At 30.6% G+C, this 16,467-nt stretch overlaps 1 protein-coding gene across 2 annotated transcripts; it reads right to left on the reverse strand.

The window, feature by feature from the left end:
- Positions 1-892: 892 nt before the first annotated feature.
- LOC114269753 (uncharacterized) lies at positions 893-7,347 on the reverse strand. 2 transcript variants are annotated; one of them, XM_028211109.2, is made up of 5 exons: positions 7,119-7,347; positions 5,725-5,751; positions 5,443-5,565; positions 4,499-4,751; positions 893-2,269 (listed from the first exon to the last, which is right to left on the reverse strand). In XM_028211109.2, the coding sequence occupies exons 1-5, from the start codon at positions 7,175-7,177 to the stop codon at positions 1,445-1,447; spliced, it is 1,287 nt and encodes a 428-aa protein (XP_028066910.2). In that variant the 5' UTR covers positions 7,178-7,347; the 3' UTR covers positions 893-1,444. The 2 variants fall into 2 exon arrangements, with proteins under 2 accessions (XP_028066910.2, XP_028066911.2); XM_028211110.2 differs by lacking the exon at positions 5,725-5,751 and having other exon boundaries at positions 7,119-7,334.
- Positions 7,348-16,467: the final 9,120 nt, after the last annotated feature.

Below are 16,467 nucleotides of genomic sequence, written 5' to 3' on the forward strand. Positions count from 1 at the left end.
TGAGGCTAAATAGGTGTTTGGAATAGTTAGAGATATATCACTAATGACTCATATTTGTTTACCACGAGATTATTACATCAATACCATCCCAATGCTCATGTTTGCTTTTCACTAGTTGATTGGGATAAATTTTATAAAATTCCATAAAATTTCTCGTTACATAAAATATTAATGATTCATCTATACAATTTTTTCTGTCTAGATATGCCCGAATGAGAGAAACTCTTACCGGTCAGAGTCTCAATTGTGTAAATTTGGATTGTAAAACTTATGTGAATGTAGCGGTGCTGTACATAAAAAATATAATTTTATTGTTCATAACAAAGCAAAATTGCTTTTCACTTATATTACAAATTTCATTATCCTTTAGTATTCCTAATCTTCCACTTTTTAAAATTTATCATCCATGAAATTGTGTAACCAGTTCAATTTAATGCAAATTAATATCATATTTGTGAGCCCACAAATTGACAATCTAATCCCAATATCTGCCTGAATATCAAACATGGCCTATAGAAAAGAAACAAAATAGGAGGGAGAGAAATGAATATATATAATAATAGTAGGCCATCTTCAAATTGTTTAATTACTGAAAAGAACTATACTTATGTTTGGTTAATCATCATTTTATTTGAATGTCTATTCTCACGTTTAGTTCACTAAAAAAATTATGAAAAAATACATTACAAATAAAATCATCATTCATCATTATAAAAAAATGGTAATTTCATAAAGACGTTAAGGAATGACTTTTCCATTTTAATCCACTTTTATTTTAGCCAATCGAACGCTACGTTAATGTTACAATTAATATTACCACAAGCGATGATTCACAATTCCTAAACTACAAACCAATTGAAACCAAAGGAAAATGATCATTTACACAAAGAAGTGCTGCGAGACCAAAAAGTAGTCCATTCATTTGGTTAACTATCATTGGTCCTCTCATAGGCCAATCATAACCGGCAACGTCATCCTACATAAAATCTCGGAGTACACATCATTTTTCTTTACATAATTGTGATAAAAGGCCGGTAAAAACAAGTGCCCAGTAGAATCTGATCAATTTAAAAGCTCTTACGCTGTGTTTTGTTGAGAGATTTGAGAAGGCATTTGAAAAGAAAATTAAAAAAGAATTCACCCATTAGACCCTGTGATCCACCATCTCCATTTTCAAATCTCTTCTCAAATCTCCCAACCAAACACAACGTTACAAACTACCATGTCAATTGAAAACCCTGTGATCCACCACCTCCTGTGCTATTTCAATGATTCAAATCTAACTCTTTTAGACTTCAATTTCTCATAAAACACACTATCATTCTTGTATCTGTTTCTACAATAACTTTGAATCATCCTTGTTTGAAGGGTCATCACCCATCAGACCGGGCTTGAGAAAGCTAAGGTCGGTCAAGTGGTGCTTTTTGCTTTTTGTTTTCTATTTTCATTTTCTAGAAAACAAAGAGACTCTACGATACCACCTTCCCTGAGCATCCTCATTGATAATACTACAAAGGCTATCAGGAAAGCCAACAGGCCATAAAACAACATCACTTCCCATGAGATCCATCTTTGCAAGATAATCTGCAGCTCTATTAGTTTCACGCCACGAATGAGAGACTTCATACTTCTCAAACTTCTTTAAGAGCAACCAAATGCGCTTCAAATAGCTACTAGCCCTTGGACCATAGGTCTGCTCTTTGTTGATGGTTTTGACTACACTCAGTGAGTCTGATTCAACCCATATTACTTTAATCCCTTGTCCCAAGGCAAGAACAAGGCCTCTCCAAATAGCCAATAATTCAACCAAGAAAATATCATTTATAGGAATTTTAGAAACATAAGCACATATAGGGTCACCATTGTAATCACGAAGCAAACCACCAAAGCTAGCATTATCCCGACCTACAGATCCATCAGTATTCAATTTTGTCCACCCAAACTCTGGCTTTTCCCATGTACACAATCCAAATGATCTTGTGACTGGGTGGAAGAGACTGCTCAATTTGTTGAGGTTGACCCATTTAGTTTGGTTTAAATTCCCAAGTGAAGTCATCCCATCTTCTTTCTCCATTGTTAAAGGAAAGCTTACTGTTTCATGTGCTACTTCATTTCTTCTACGTTCCTCTTCCATGCCCTTGTGCTTCTCTTCTCTGAAATTTTTTTGCATACATTTTTTGCTGGTAGTGTTCCGCTCCCGAACTTTCTCTGGACTTGATAGCCATATCAGATCACTTTCTATGCTGTCATGATTAGATTTGGATCCACCCTGTGATGAAAACATAACTTTATGGCTCTGCTTGGTAACATTTATGTTTACAGTTATGTTCACAAAAATATTAAAATATGTAAGCAAAAAATTGTTTGCGGTTTGTATTAAAAAAATGTAAAAAGTATACAAAATCTACTAAATTATTGTAACTAAAAAATATTTGTTTAGAAAATAAATTTGCATTCATTCCTCCTTGTCCACCCTCACCAACCACACTGCTCATCACAATCACTGGCTACCACATCTTAACACTCCCACCTCCAACGGCGGAGACATCCCCTGACAACCACCTCCTACTACCAACTCCCACAGTCAACAATCACCCTTAGCCAACATTACTTTACCTTTCATGATAAATTGACTAATGTAAGGGGAAAAAAAAGCATTGAAATTTATCTTTATTGACCAATTAGAATTGCCTCCCAAACAAACTTTCTGATCCTCCCACTGGCACATGTGAACAAAACCTACACACTGGATCTCTACAATCACCTCCGGCCACCACCTCCCGCCAACCCCTCTTATTTCAAAACAAATTCATAAAACATATGGGTATCAAACATGTTTATGTTCATCAAACATGTTTTTTGTTTTTGCTTTTCCAAAAATAAACACAAACATATTTAATATTTTTTGTAAACAAAAAAGTACACTACTAAACAATATCAAACGACACCCTAGGAATTCCTATCTAACAACCAATGATGGCCTGGTGCTATATGGTTGTCACTGTCAACCTAACTTACACTAACCCAAAACCAGAATGCTGGGAGTAGTTTGAACACTTGATATTGTCTTAATGTTACTCCTTATGGGTAAGGCCTCTAGAGTCGCATTTCTGTTTGGTGAATGTTATACCCAATCTTTCCCGTCCCAAACATACATTAATGTGTACTATTTGGGCGTTGTTTTTTTACAAGTTACAACTAAGGTCAGGACATGACCAAAGGACAAAAACAATACGTAGACATATATAACAGAGAGTGTGTGCCCACCCAATGGAAGTGTTATTAAATCTGCAAAATATAAATTTTCATTTCGAATTAGAAGTATATATAGTGTGTGTTGCTCAAGTGGTAAGGATGTTGTTGATCAAACCAAAGGCCTTAGGCTCAAGTCTTGTGTACTTCACTATAAATTATTATTTTTTTCAATAGAGATAAAATCTACTTGGCAAAAGGAGAGAGTAGGCTTCAGGACAACACTAAGTGAGTTGTTCACTTTATATATAGTATATAGATGTATAGATATGGCCAAAGGTTAAGCACATCACAAGGAGGGAACTCTCGGAAAGACCTAGACTACAAAGAAAATACTGTCATAAGTAACAACCCGAGAGCCTAGGCCAATCTCAAAGCTATCACCTAATAACCCGAGAGGAAAGAAAACAAACTAGGTAACACTACCATGGTCCGCTTTGCCCTTGCTTTGAGATTTTTTGCCTGCAACTTGATAGATTGAGGCAAGGCTTCTTTGCTTTGCTCAAAGATTTGCAAAGGCTTTCTCCCTTGATAACACTATATTGTTGATCTTATCATTTAACTTCTTCTTATTCACTTCCCTTGAGGCTGAAGAAACTACAACTTTTCCTTCTCTAGATGAAGAGGAATAATCCATTTTCACCTTTACATTCTCTTGAACTAAGGATCACGAACAAGGTCACTCTAACACGACAATTTTCAAAAAAATGTAAGACACGACACGTGGGAGACACACAAAATATTTAGTTTTATGAATTTATTATATGTCATATATATGAATATGAATATATCACTACAAAATAATTGAAAAATGCAATATAATGCCAATTTTTGTAAATTTACATTATTTTTCTTTTATCTTTGCATCCTAGATTATTTTGTTCAAACTTATAATTAGTTTCATGTGTGTCCAAGTGATGGACACGTGTGTCCCTCATGTGTCTGAAGAGTGTCCCGGTCTAAAAAAATTTAAAAATAATAGGACACGTTTAGACGAGTGTCCGACAGGTGTCAGTGTCCAACACAGACAAGCTACCTGCTTAGTAGTGTTTGTGCTTCATAGCTCTTGAATGGGGGGTACTAAACTTACCATAAGTTAGTTCTTAAGATGAAACAAGTCAGAGACTAATAAGCTACTAACCAATTTCAATTAAGAGTAAACCTAAAAGCCTTAGCAGCTACCATTTTGGGAGTTGTACAGATATGTTCACATTATAGCTGTGCATAAGTAGGTTGATTAATTTACCTTGTAAATGATGGATTTCTCCCATTCATCCTCTTCAATTTCTCTGATGTAGCTATCTGCAGCATCAAGAATGTCATTTTGCTCATTTAACAAGCAAGCCTTTGTCCTTGGGATGAGTAAATGGCCGCATATTTGTGAATTCCCCGAAATGTAGGGCTTAATGAGGAGCAAATAGATATAAGAAGCACCATGAAAGTAAGGTACCACCAGCAAGAAGGTGGTTATGCCCTTTACATAATGCCAAAAGGGGAACCTAAAGGCAAAAAAGTGATAATCATACATAATTCACCATAAAATTATTAAAAAGGGGAAGAAAAAAAAACTGTGATACAAAATGAAAAATTGGGATGTTTGAGAAGTGATATTAAGATCCTGTTTGGTGCAAGTGCAACTTTCAAATTGAAAGACAATAATCAGAAAGCATCCCCAACCTGTCAATAATCAACTTTTTTTCAACTTACCTATTTGGGGTGAGCTAAATAAGGTAGCCTTTTGGCTTATTTGGCTAAATAAGCTAAAAAAATATAAAGCTTGTTTCTCGTTAGCTAAAAAAACAAAGAAGTCACTTACAAAAAACAAACTTTTTAGCAACTTCCCAAACGCATCAACCTTTTTACATTCTAAAAAAACCAAGGCCAAACTCCACCGCCTTTCTGTAAAAAGTTTCACCAAACACTCTTGCAAATATAATAATAATAATAATAAATATTAAATAAAAATCCCATAAACCGCCCCAAAAGCTGCACCAACCAGGGGCTAATATTGTTTTTTGTACCCAATGACAAAAAATTGAAGGTCCCAACTGCGAAACATAGCTCAAGCTAGCTCAAATTCGAGTTCATACATTCTGTCATTCACGATTAACCAAGCCACAGATGAAGCTTTTCTCAAAATTTCCATATTACAAAAAAGTAATAATAATAATAATAATAATAACGAATTACCACACTAGGAGCTTTGCAAGCATGGACTCCAAGATTTTGGCAACAGAATACAAAACCCAATAGGTGAGACATTGCTGATAGTTGGACTGTGTATTACTCTCTATTGCCCGGATCGAAGCATACCTGTTTAAGTGCAGAAGTCAAAACCTCACTAAATCCAGTCCTTGAGTTTATAGTTTACAAATCAAGGCACAAATTTGGAGAACACACAAAGTTGAAGAACACCCATTTCATAGTTTTAGTATTACAAGAGAAACATGAGAGGACCAGAGAGGTACTTACAAAGGACACACCAATGTAAATGGAGGCCTGTAGATCAATAGAAGTACAAAATGAGAAGTATACGTTTCTATGAAATTTGTAAACAATTAAAGGAAATATAACATGGTATAAATAATGTGCACATAAGCACTTGACGTTTGGAAATAACCATTTAGCTCATGTGGTTTGTGGATTAAAACGCACCAACGAGATCTAAATCAACGAGAAATGCATTACACTACATTTATATTTTCAAATGGCAAGGGTTATGTGCACATTACTTGTATGACAAGAGGGAAAATGAAAGGTTTAGAGCTTCTCCAATGGTATATTAAAAGGCATGTTACTAGAAAATAGCACAGAGCTCAATTTTGAGCTCTTCAATGGTTAGCTAAACCTTGTGTTACATTTTAGCATTACTAAACTCTGTGTCAAATTTGGCACACAATTTAGATATGGCTAAAATTGACAAGTAGTTTTATTTCTATATCTTTCATGATGGGACCATATATAATATTTGTATGAATTGATTATACATAAGTATAAATAAAATTGAAAAAATAGCATTTATACCATTAGAGCAACGTTGATTAATTACACTTAGCACCCCTATGCTTTTACCAAAATCTCACTTTGACCAATCCACTTTCAATTGTAATAGTCAACCCCCTACCTACACTTTAAGTCAAGTTGCGATGTCACCCTTCCGTCCATCTGTCGTTAACGAGGTTGACAGAAATTGTCATCTAAAGCATATGTGACATTTTTTTTTTCTCGTTAACACCCCTAAGCTTTTATTCACTTTAATCCTTACACTTTTACCAAAACCTCACCTTAGACCCTCCACTTTTAAATTTGGTTAACCTCATTAACGGTAGATGGATGGAAGGGTAAAGATTGAAACTTGACTTAAAGTGTAAAATGTTGACTGTTACAATTGAAAGTTAAGGGAGCAAAGTGAGATTTTAGTGAAAGTACAAGATACTAAGTGTAATTTACCCTTAACTTAAATACCCTTATCTTCCTTACATTCTTCTTCTCTGCTAAACTGAGCATCTTTAATGGTTCAATCACTAAATGCCATATATTGTGTCAAAATACTATATGTTAAGTTAATTTATAAGTGTCATTTACTAAGTTAGTAGTATGTTTTAGTCCAGAGACAACTGGAATTAAGGAAATTAATTTCAAATAACAAAGATATACCTATATCACAGGATAAAATGAAATCTGCCCAACAATTAAAGCAATGATAATAATGTGTTTCTTTATAACCAAAATATAAACTGTCCCCTTGACTGAAACATAGAATTAAACTACATGGATCAAAAAGAAATGAGAACCCATCAAGGGTTTTTGCATCAAACTGATAACAGACAACTTCTTAAAAAAAAGGGAATAAAAAGATGACATACCAGGCAAGAAATTGGAAGAATTTGAGTATAATAATTCTAAGAAAAAAGCCAAAACTCATCTCATATGTTTCTTTTCTTTTGGGTTTTGTGTTTTTTTCTTTCCTTGAATGGTGATCTTCAACTATGCTAAGTAGTTCACTTTTTCAATGGTTTGGTTTGGGGGAAGAAAACAGAGAGAAAACGAACAATCAACAACAACAATGGGAAAAGAAGAATAAGAAAAGACTTTTTTTTAGCTTCAAGTCAAGCAGTCAGAAAATGATCAGGAGAAACCGAAAGAGAAGGCAAACACAAAGCTGTAACCATTGCCGTTGGATTCTCATCTAAGCGCCATGATCAACATCAGGGCCCACCGTCCGATGGTTTTAGGACTGTTCTCTTGGCTTGCTTGGATGATCTAAGTATATTTTTTAATTTTTTTTAAAAAAATATATAAAATATGATAGAGAAATGATATGATTTAAATAAAAATTAATGTGATTTAAATAAGATAAAAAAATTATAAAAAAATATATATTATTTTAACACATTTTAAACCTGGCCTAAATGTTACCGGTATTGCAATTTTATTTTGGAAAATGTTTGGGACTCCTACAAATGAGGAGTTTCACGACCCTCATTGGTGTATTGACCATTGATATGTTTGAATTTTTTTTTCCTATCTCTGACAATAATATGAATTGTTTAGATCATTTTAGAGTTTGTGAGATTGTGTTTTGTAAGATCTCTATCATTACTGTTTTACTTTTAGGGAAAATTCAGATAAGTACTACTTTGAAAAAAACAATTATAAAGGTAAATTACACTTGGCACCGTTTCGGAAGTAGGTTTGGAAGTTTTTTTTAGTTATTTTAGTTACAAAAGACAAAATAAGCTATTTTAATCACCACAAACAAAACATCACGTCTAACTTATAATCATTACAATCTTCTCTCACAAAAAAAGTCAAAAAATAAAAAAATTCTTCCTAAACCAAATTTTTTAACCCAAACTAAAAAATCAAAACAACAAAAAATTAAAAAACCAACCCACTTCTCCAACGACACCTTAGACTCCTCCAGGTTTCACACTGATACAATTACTCGTTTTTTAAAGTTTTAAAAATTATGTTCCCTCCTGAGATTATAATCACATTACAAAAACTCCCAACTATTAATTAACCGTTAAGTGAACTAACATATTTAATTTGTGGCATCAATTAATTTGTTCAAATTACATGAAATACTCTCCAAGGGTTATATTTATATGGGGACCCCTACACTATTGACAAATATTATTTTGATCCCTTAAATTATAAAAAAAACATATAAATAGATTTCTTATAGTATTGAAAAATATCACTTTGACCCTCAAATTATAAAAGCGTACAAATGGATCTTCTAAACTATTGACGTGTTTCACTTTGACCCCTTTTATATTATTGCATCGTGAGTGAAACCAAACTTTTAAATATTTTTTAGATAAAAAAAACCCTTTAACACTATATATTCACAATTTCATTATTATTGTTTTTAAATTTTTGTAAATTTAAGGATTCATCCATTATTATTTTTTAAAAAATATTTTTTATAATTATATTTTTATAAAAAGAATATCTAAAATAATAATAATAAAACAAAAACAAAAAAGAAAAATTGAGAAAAACTATTGATGGGTGTTATATAAAGTATTGAATGGTAAAGTCCAAAAAAAAGGTTTAAAAGTTTGGTTTAACTCCCCTTGTAATAATGGAATGGGTCAAAGTAAAATACGTCAATAGTTGAAGGGATTTATTTGTTTGCTTTTATAGTTTAAGAGTCAATAGGACACGCTGAGCTTACCCATCTCACGATTATTGTGTCTAAATTCCATATTTTAAAGAGTTTTTCGGGTTTTGACTAGTGAACAGGTTGGTAGGGGTTAGACTTATTTAAAAGAGTAATGTTAGGAATACTAAATTTTCTATCAAATAAATGACCAAATGTCTCACATAGGTATGGGGTCTCATTTGGTAAAAAATATGAGACCTATAGCATTTTCCTATTTAAAAAATTAAAACCACGTCCCACCCATAAGCCCAAATCTTACAGTCCAAAATTAAACCGAACCGAAATACACATTTTTCATTCCACTCATATTATTAAGTTCTACACATTTTTCATTTACATATTTTTAATATTTTCATTAGTTATTTTTCTTATTTACTTTCTAACATAATTCAAGTATTTTTGTTTTTTTTTAAATATATTTTTTTTACTTTTTTACATCTCATATAATAAAAAAAGAAATCAAATAACATATAATGGGGGGAAAATGGAAAGAAGCAAAAATAAAAACTTTAAACATGAGAACAAAAAAAAAATCAAACTAAACATTAGATTTACTCATGCAGGCTCTTATTGGTCGAGTTTATGGGCTAGCTCGGGTTACAAAGTTTCATCCAAAACCCTGAATTATCTTTTATAGATTGGAATGAGCTAAGCACTCAGGTCGACTGGGATGGGCCATGAGACAGATTGGTTGAGTTGGGTAATATCGAGTTTTTTGTCCGCATGTCATTTGGGAACCCTTGGGTCAAAGTGATATTTCTTAATAATTTAGATGATCTCCATGTAAATAATCCTACCATCAAATAAGAATTCGTTTGAAAATTGACTATTTCAATTAATTTTTTAATTTTTTTATAAAAAAAAGTATAAAAAAATAATATGATAATTAATTTAAATTTTTTAACTATTTAATTTTTTTTTTTTTCAAAAAAACACATGCCAAACAACACGCCTTAATGAGAAAGAAAGAGATTGGTCATTGTTGCTTGTCCATTTCTACTAAGTGAACCACGGTTAGACCAGCGAAGACCCATAACCCCATTCCCAGCGCCAACTCAACACCACATTCCCATTCCCACTGCCAACTCAACAACACCAGCCTTCTGTCCCCCTTCCCACGGACCTCCCCATTGCCGACCTACCACCACCTCTTTTCCCCTCTCATTCCTTTTTCTTATTCATCAACGAGAATCATACAACTTTTATCAAATATCTCACACACAGGTGTGTTGTGAGTCCACACTAGGACGTGATATTTGATAAATTTGTTTGATAGTGTTTAGTTTGATTTTTAAATCATGACTTGAATGAAAAAATTAAAAATTTTATTTGATTAATTAGTTTTTAAAATACAATTCAAAATTTTATTTTATTTTTTATTTTTTATTATTAATAAATTAATTAAGCATTTTTTTCTCCTCTCTCATTCTCTCACATTCCATATATCAATCAATTAAATTTTCTCTCACAGTCAGCTATTCAACTAAAAAAAAAATTACAAATCATCCAAAAACTATTTTCAAAATTTATAACTAAATAAATTTTAATTTCAAAATATTTTTCAACAATTCATCTTTAAAAATACAATTCAAAACTTATAGCTCATTTCAAAAACTAAATCTTAAAGTATCCTAGCATTTTCCATGACAAAATGCAATTCCACCACACAGATAAGATGAAGGGTTTCAGGTTGGTTGTCGATCTCGAAAATTTGACAGCAACAATAATGGCCACCACAGCCCAACGACGGGGCTTTTCGCTAATTAAGTTAAAATAACAAGTTATTTTTCAAATTAGGTCTAGTTTTGACGAATTTTTTAAAATAAGCTAAAACGTGGTTGGAAACTACGCTTTCACCGTTTTTGCAATCCAAGTGCAGAAAATTTGTAAAATCGTAAAAGCGTGGTTACAAACTACGCTTTTAATTAAGAAAACGTTATTTCTAACTACGCTTTTAAATAATTTTTTTTTTCTCAAAAAACGTGATTTCTAACCACGCTTTTAAAGAGAGTTGTATTGTAAAAAATGCGTGGTCAAAAGCCACGCTTTCAATAACAAACTATCACGCACTTACAAACTCTCTCTCTCTCTCGCACGCGCACACATACTCACACTCACACTTACATCAAAATAAAAATAAATAAATTTTAAGAATTAGATAAATAAAAATAAATAAATAATGTTTAAAAATAAATAAATTTTAAAAATTACACCCTAAACCCTACAATAAAATAAATTTTTTTTTATCCTTAAACACTAAGATAGCGTTTGGTAACGTTTATGTTTTTTGTTTATGTTTATAAAAATTTGATAAACTGATTTTTGTTTATTTTTAGAAAAACATAAATTACAAACGCGTTTGGTTTGAACAAAATGTTTAAAAAAATTAAAAAACAAATTAAAAAATATGTTTATTCAAGCTTAAAATATTTATATTTATATTTATTATTTATGACAATGGGATCACACATATTATAATTGAAAAAAAAAATAATTGAAAAAAAATTTAAGTGAAAAAAAATAATTGAAAAAAATATATATTTGAAAAAAAAATTAATTGAAAAAAAATATTTGAAAAAAAATGAAAAACAAATTAATTAAAAAAATAATTCAAAAAAAAATTATTTGAAAATAAATTATTTGAAAAAAAAAATTATCCCTAAACACTAAATTTTTTTTTGTCCCTAAACACTAAAATTATCTGAAAATTTTTTTAGGGAAGTGTTTAGGGATAATTTTTTTTTTAGTGTTTAGGGATAATTTTTTATTTTATTTTAGTGTTTAGGGATATTTTTTTTTTCAAATAATTTTTTTTCCAATTAAATTTTTTTTCAATTATTTTTTTAATTAATTTTTTTTTCATTTTTTTAATTAATTTTTTTCAATTAAAATTTTTTTCAATTAAATTTTTTTCAATTATTATTTTTTAATTAATTTTTTTTCAATTATAATATGTTTGATCCCATTGTCATATATAATAAATATAAATATAAATATTTTAAGCTTGAACAAATATATTTTTTAATTTATATTTTTAAATTTTTTTAAACATTTTGTTCAAACCAAACGCGTTTGTAATTTATGTTTTTTTAAAAATAAACAAAAATCAGTTTATCAAATTTTTGTAAATATAACAAAAAATGTAAACGTTACCAAACGTTACCTTAGTGTTTAGGGATAAAATTTATTTTTTTTTTTATTTTGGGGTTTAGGGTTTAATTCTTAAAATTTATTTATTTTTAAACATTATTTATTTATTTTTATTTATTTAATTCTTAAAATTTATTTATTTTTATTTTGATGAGAGTGTGAGTGTGTGTGAGTGATGTGCGCGTGTGTGTGTGTCAGAGAGAGAGAGTGAGAGTGCTTGTGAGTGCGTGATAGTTTATTATTGAAAGTGTGGTTTCAAATCACGCTTTCTTTATAACACAATTTTTTTAAAAAGCGTAATTTCTTTAAAAGTACGGTTAGAAATTACGTTTATTGAAAAAAAAAATATTTAAAAGCTTTTATGATTTTACAAATTTTCTTAGTTGGGTTACAAAAACGATAAAAGTGTGATTTCTAACTTGATATTTTAACTTAATTAGGGAAAAGTCCCCCAACGACAACTACTATGGCCATACCCACAAAATAAGAATCACAACTTCCAATTCAAAGAGATGGGTTACTGATAATTGAGAGAACAAGAACCAGAATCGCAAACGGGAGACATGGGTTTGGGTTGAATCGTTTTGGATTTACCGAAATTGCAACCAAACGTGGCCATGAGGTGGCTGCAAATAGTAGCCATCAAAATTGCAACAGCCATCGTCAAAATCTCGTTGATTTCCGGTTTCTCTTGTGTGAATTTAATTTATCGTTCGGAAATATATTATTTTAATAATTTTTTAATTTTTTATTAAAAGAGGTATAAAAAAATATAAAAAATAATATAACAACTAATAATAACTTTTAAATTTTTTAACTAAAATTAAAAATTGTCAGACTAGACTTTTAGTTTACTCTCTTGCTCCCATTTTATTGGTGTATTATTTTGCTTTTGGCCTTGTTTGGGCTACTTTAGGGGCTGTTTGCGAAGAAAAAGTTTACTTTTTGATTAAAATAGCATTAAAAAATAAAATAGGTTAAAATAACTAATAAGATAAAATATTATATTAAATTCACAATTATTTCACTTTTTTTGCCCAAATAGACTTGTTTTTCATTTACTATAAAAAATAGGAAAAATTAGTCTAAGTTCCCTCTCTCATTTTTAGTAATGGAAGAGGTCCACAATATTATTTTTTGATGTCTAAGGTCCTTAAATACAAACCCATATATCAGATCAGAGAAATTTGATTATCTCTCTTTTTTTTCTTTCTAATCTTCAGCAAAATATACAAACAAATCCAGAATAAAGACCACATAAATGAAAGAACCGAACTTTGCGATAGTATCTGAAACTGTTCTCACCTTCTCTCTCGGCGCCGTCAGAAGAAGATGAGGAGGTAGAGAGGAGACAACAGCGGTAGTGAGAGAAGAAGAGCACGAAGAGGAGCGAGAACCAGCTAGGGTTTGGGCTTTCTTACCACTTTATGAATAATTCAAAATCTCTCAGTGCTTTTGGTCCCTCAAAATAATTTTGTTATATTATTTTTCAAATTTGAATAAATGATCATATTTCATCAAAGAAAATGCTTGATTTTGATTCTACACAAGCTTGTTTTGAAAATATGCAAAATATGCACAGAGTTGAGGACATGGATTTAGCAAAGAAGGTGTTTGATGAAATGCCAAGGAGAGAATGTCTAAGGTTCCTCAAATTAATCCAAATAAATTTCAATCTAAATCAGAGAATTTCTCTAGACAAAACCAGAAAATTTCTCTAGATCAACCCAGAGAAAATTGAGTTCAACCTAGAAAAAATTCAATCCAAGCCAGAGAATTTTTCTGGACCGACCCAATTTTCTCTGAAGCAGAGCACTAGTCCAGTCCAAAACCAAAGATTTTTTCTGGACCAACCCAGAGAAAATTGAGTTCAACCAAGAGAAAATTCAGTCCAAACCAGAGAATTTCTCTGAATCAACCCAATTTTCTCTAAAGCAGAGTACTAGTCCAGTCCAAAACCAAAGAATTTTTCTAGACCAACTCAGAGAAAATTGAGTTCAAACAAGAGAAAATTCAATCCAAACCAGAGAATTTCTCTGGACCAATCCAATTTTCTTTAAAGCAGAGCATTAGTCCTCATTGTTGTCCACAGAAATTTGGAATTTTCTCTGTGATTTGTCTAGAGAAATTCTTTGAAACTAATTTTCTCTGGATAAGCAAAATATTATAAAGTATAACATACCTCACTAGTGATATCTGTTCACCAATTCAAACCTTTTACAAACATTCGGAAGTGATAATTTTGAATTTAGGAACAGTAGTCTGAGGCCACCTGGTATGGAGAAAAAAGTGCATAATGAAGTGTGATTCCATATTCCATATACAAGTTACTAACATTTCTTCCCCAAATTTTAGTTACCAAGACTAAAATAATTTTTTTAATTCATTTACTGTAAGTATCACAAACAAGTATATTTGTGCACACATGACATACATCTATCTACTTATTACCATGGTTAGCTATGCATAATTTACACCAGACCCATCATAACACAATGGCAATTAATGATGGCATAGAATTTTAAAGGTGTGAATTGTTAGATTTGAATCTAAAAGATAAAATAAATAATTTCTGTTCTTCTTTCCCTTCCCCTCATATTCTGTGCTTTAATTAGAATATTACTCATCACAAATAAATAAATAAAAACTCATTCCCTCATCAGCTGATGCAACTTCAACCTTATAGCAATGCATTATTTTTAATTACAATGTATGTACATGTGTTCATATACAACTTTGACAATGCAGATAATAAAGTGAGAAAGGTTTGACATCATACGAAAGTATTCATTTTTCATCTACTAATTGTCTTCCATTTCTCAATGTAACAGCTAATCGGTATTTTAGTTTTTTCCTACTCCATTTAACTTCATAAAGATCCCACTAAGCAATTATAGGAAGTTCGATGAATAACACTATCATCACATTTAACCCCTACTTAATATGCTACACTTTATTATGAAGTGTCCTGATTATAATTTGAGAACTAAAAAACGATCAATATGACCAAAACTACTACCCAGAGAAAATTGAGTCAAAACCAGAGAATTTCTTTGGATCAACCCAATTTTCTCTGAAGCAAAGCACTACTCCAGTCTAAAACCAAAGAATTTCTCTGGACCAACCCAATTTTCTCTGAAGCAAAGCACTAGTCCTCATTGTTGTCCAGAGAAATTTGAAATTTTCTCTGTGATGTGTCCAGAGAAATTTGAAATTTTCTCTGTGATTTGTCTAGAGAAATTCTCTGGAACGAATTTTCTCTGGATCGATGTTGAGGGACCTTAGACATTATGAAAATATTAAGTGTCCTTTATGCTATAAAATCTTAATACTAGGGACCTTAAAAAAAAATTTCCTAAAAAATATTTTCTGTTAACTTTCATTTTTTATTGTACTAAAAAAATATTTTCCACTCAAATAAAAAGAGTGCTATTGTTAAAAAACTATAATAAAATGCAAAAGAAGTAGAAGTTATGCCTAATGTTCACCACCTACTTATTTGTATTTCCATAAAAATAATTATAATTATTTTGAATTGTTCATATTAAAACACAAATTTCCTATAAATAAATGTGAAATTTATTAAAAAATTCTCCTTCAAATACTTATATCCCAATTAATCCCTAACTATTTTTGTATTACAACAAGTCCTATTATTTATACATTTAATCCACAAAATTCTAATTCTCATATTTAAGGTAAGGTATTTTATGGATAATTTGATCTTTACAAATATTTTTTGAGCCCTTAGCAACTTAGTGATGTGAGCATTCATGTTTGACAGTATGAATGTTCACATTGACGTGTGAATGTTTATATCACGAAACATTCATATTGTTAATGTAAATATTAGGGATATTTTGATAACTATGTCACTATAAGGTTTATTGAAATATAAGAAAATAATTTAAATTAATTAAAATATAAGTAAGTAAAGAAGAATTTATAAATAAATAAATGTCCCTAAATAAAATGGATAAACTATCCATCCAAAATGGTTTGCCAAGTTATATTTGTACCGTCTTGGGTAGGAGTGTAAAAAAAATCAGTGTAACCAAACCAACCCAATTAAGACCGATTGAAATTTTGATCCACTCTCAAGCCCATCTCAATTGGCAATCCCACTTAAAGTTGTCGAAAAACCATTATTTTCTAACAAATTTTTTATTTACTTTTTATAACATATGGTTTATTTCAATTTTGAAAAATTTTCCACCGATATTAACCAAACCGTATCAACGAGGAGGTATTCACTATTTTTGTAATAAGTGTGAAAATATTTCAATTTTTATTTTTTGTAATAAAAATTGAGGAGGTATTCACTCTTTTTCTTCATTTATTGTTCAATGTGAGATTTTACAAAAATTTATAAAACACTTTAAAATCTCATG

The sequence above is a fragment of the Camellia sinensis genome, chromosome 6 (assembly GCF_055761805.1).
Source record: "Camellia sinensis isolate YWXY chromosome 6, ASM5576180v1, whole genome shotgun sequence".
Classification (NCBI taxonomy): Eukaryota; Viridiplantae; Streptophyta; class Magnoliopsida; order Ericales; family Theaceae; genus Camellia; species Camellia sinensis.

Bases quoted from the DNA above. Each gene is read 5' to 3' on its own strand.
- LOC114269753 (XM_028211109.2), bottom strand. From the start codon at position 7,177: ATGAGTTTTGGCTTTTTTCTTAGAATTATTATACTCAAATTCTTCCAA. The intron at 5,752-7,118 runs GTATGTCATCTT...ATTGATCTACAG, and splicing joins TTCTTCCAATTTCTTGCCTG to GCCTCCATTTACATTGGTGT. The intron at 2,270-4,498 runs GTAAATTAATCA...TTTTCATCACAG, and splicing joins AGAAATCCATCATTTACAAG to GGTGGATCCAAATCTAATCA.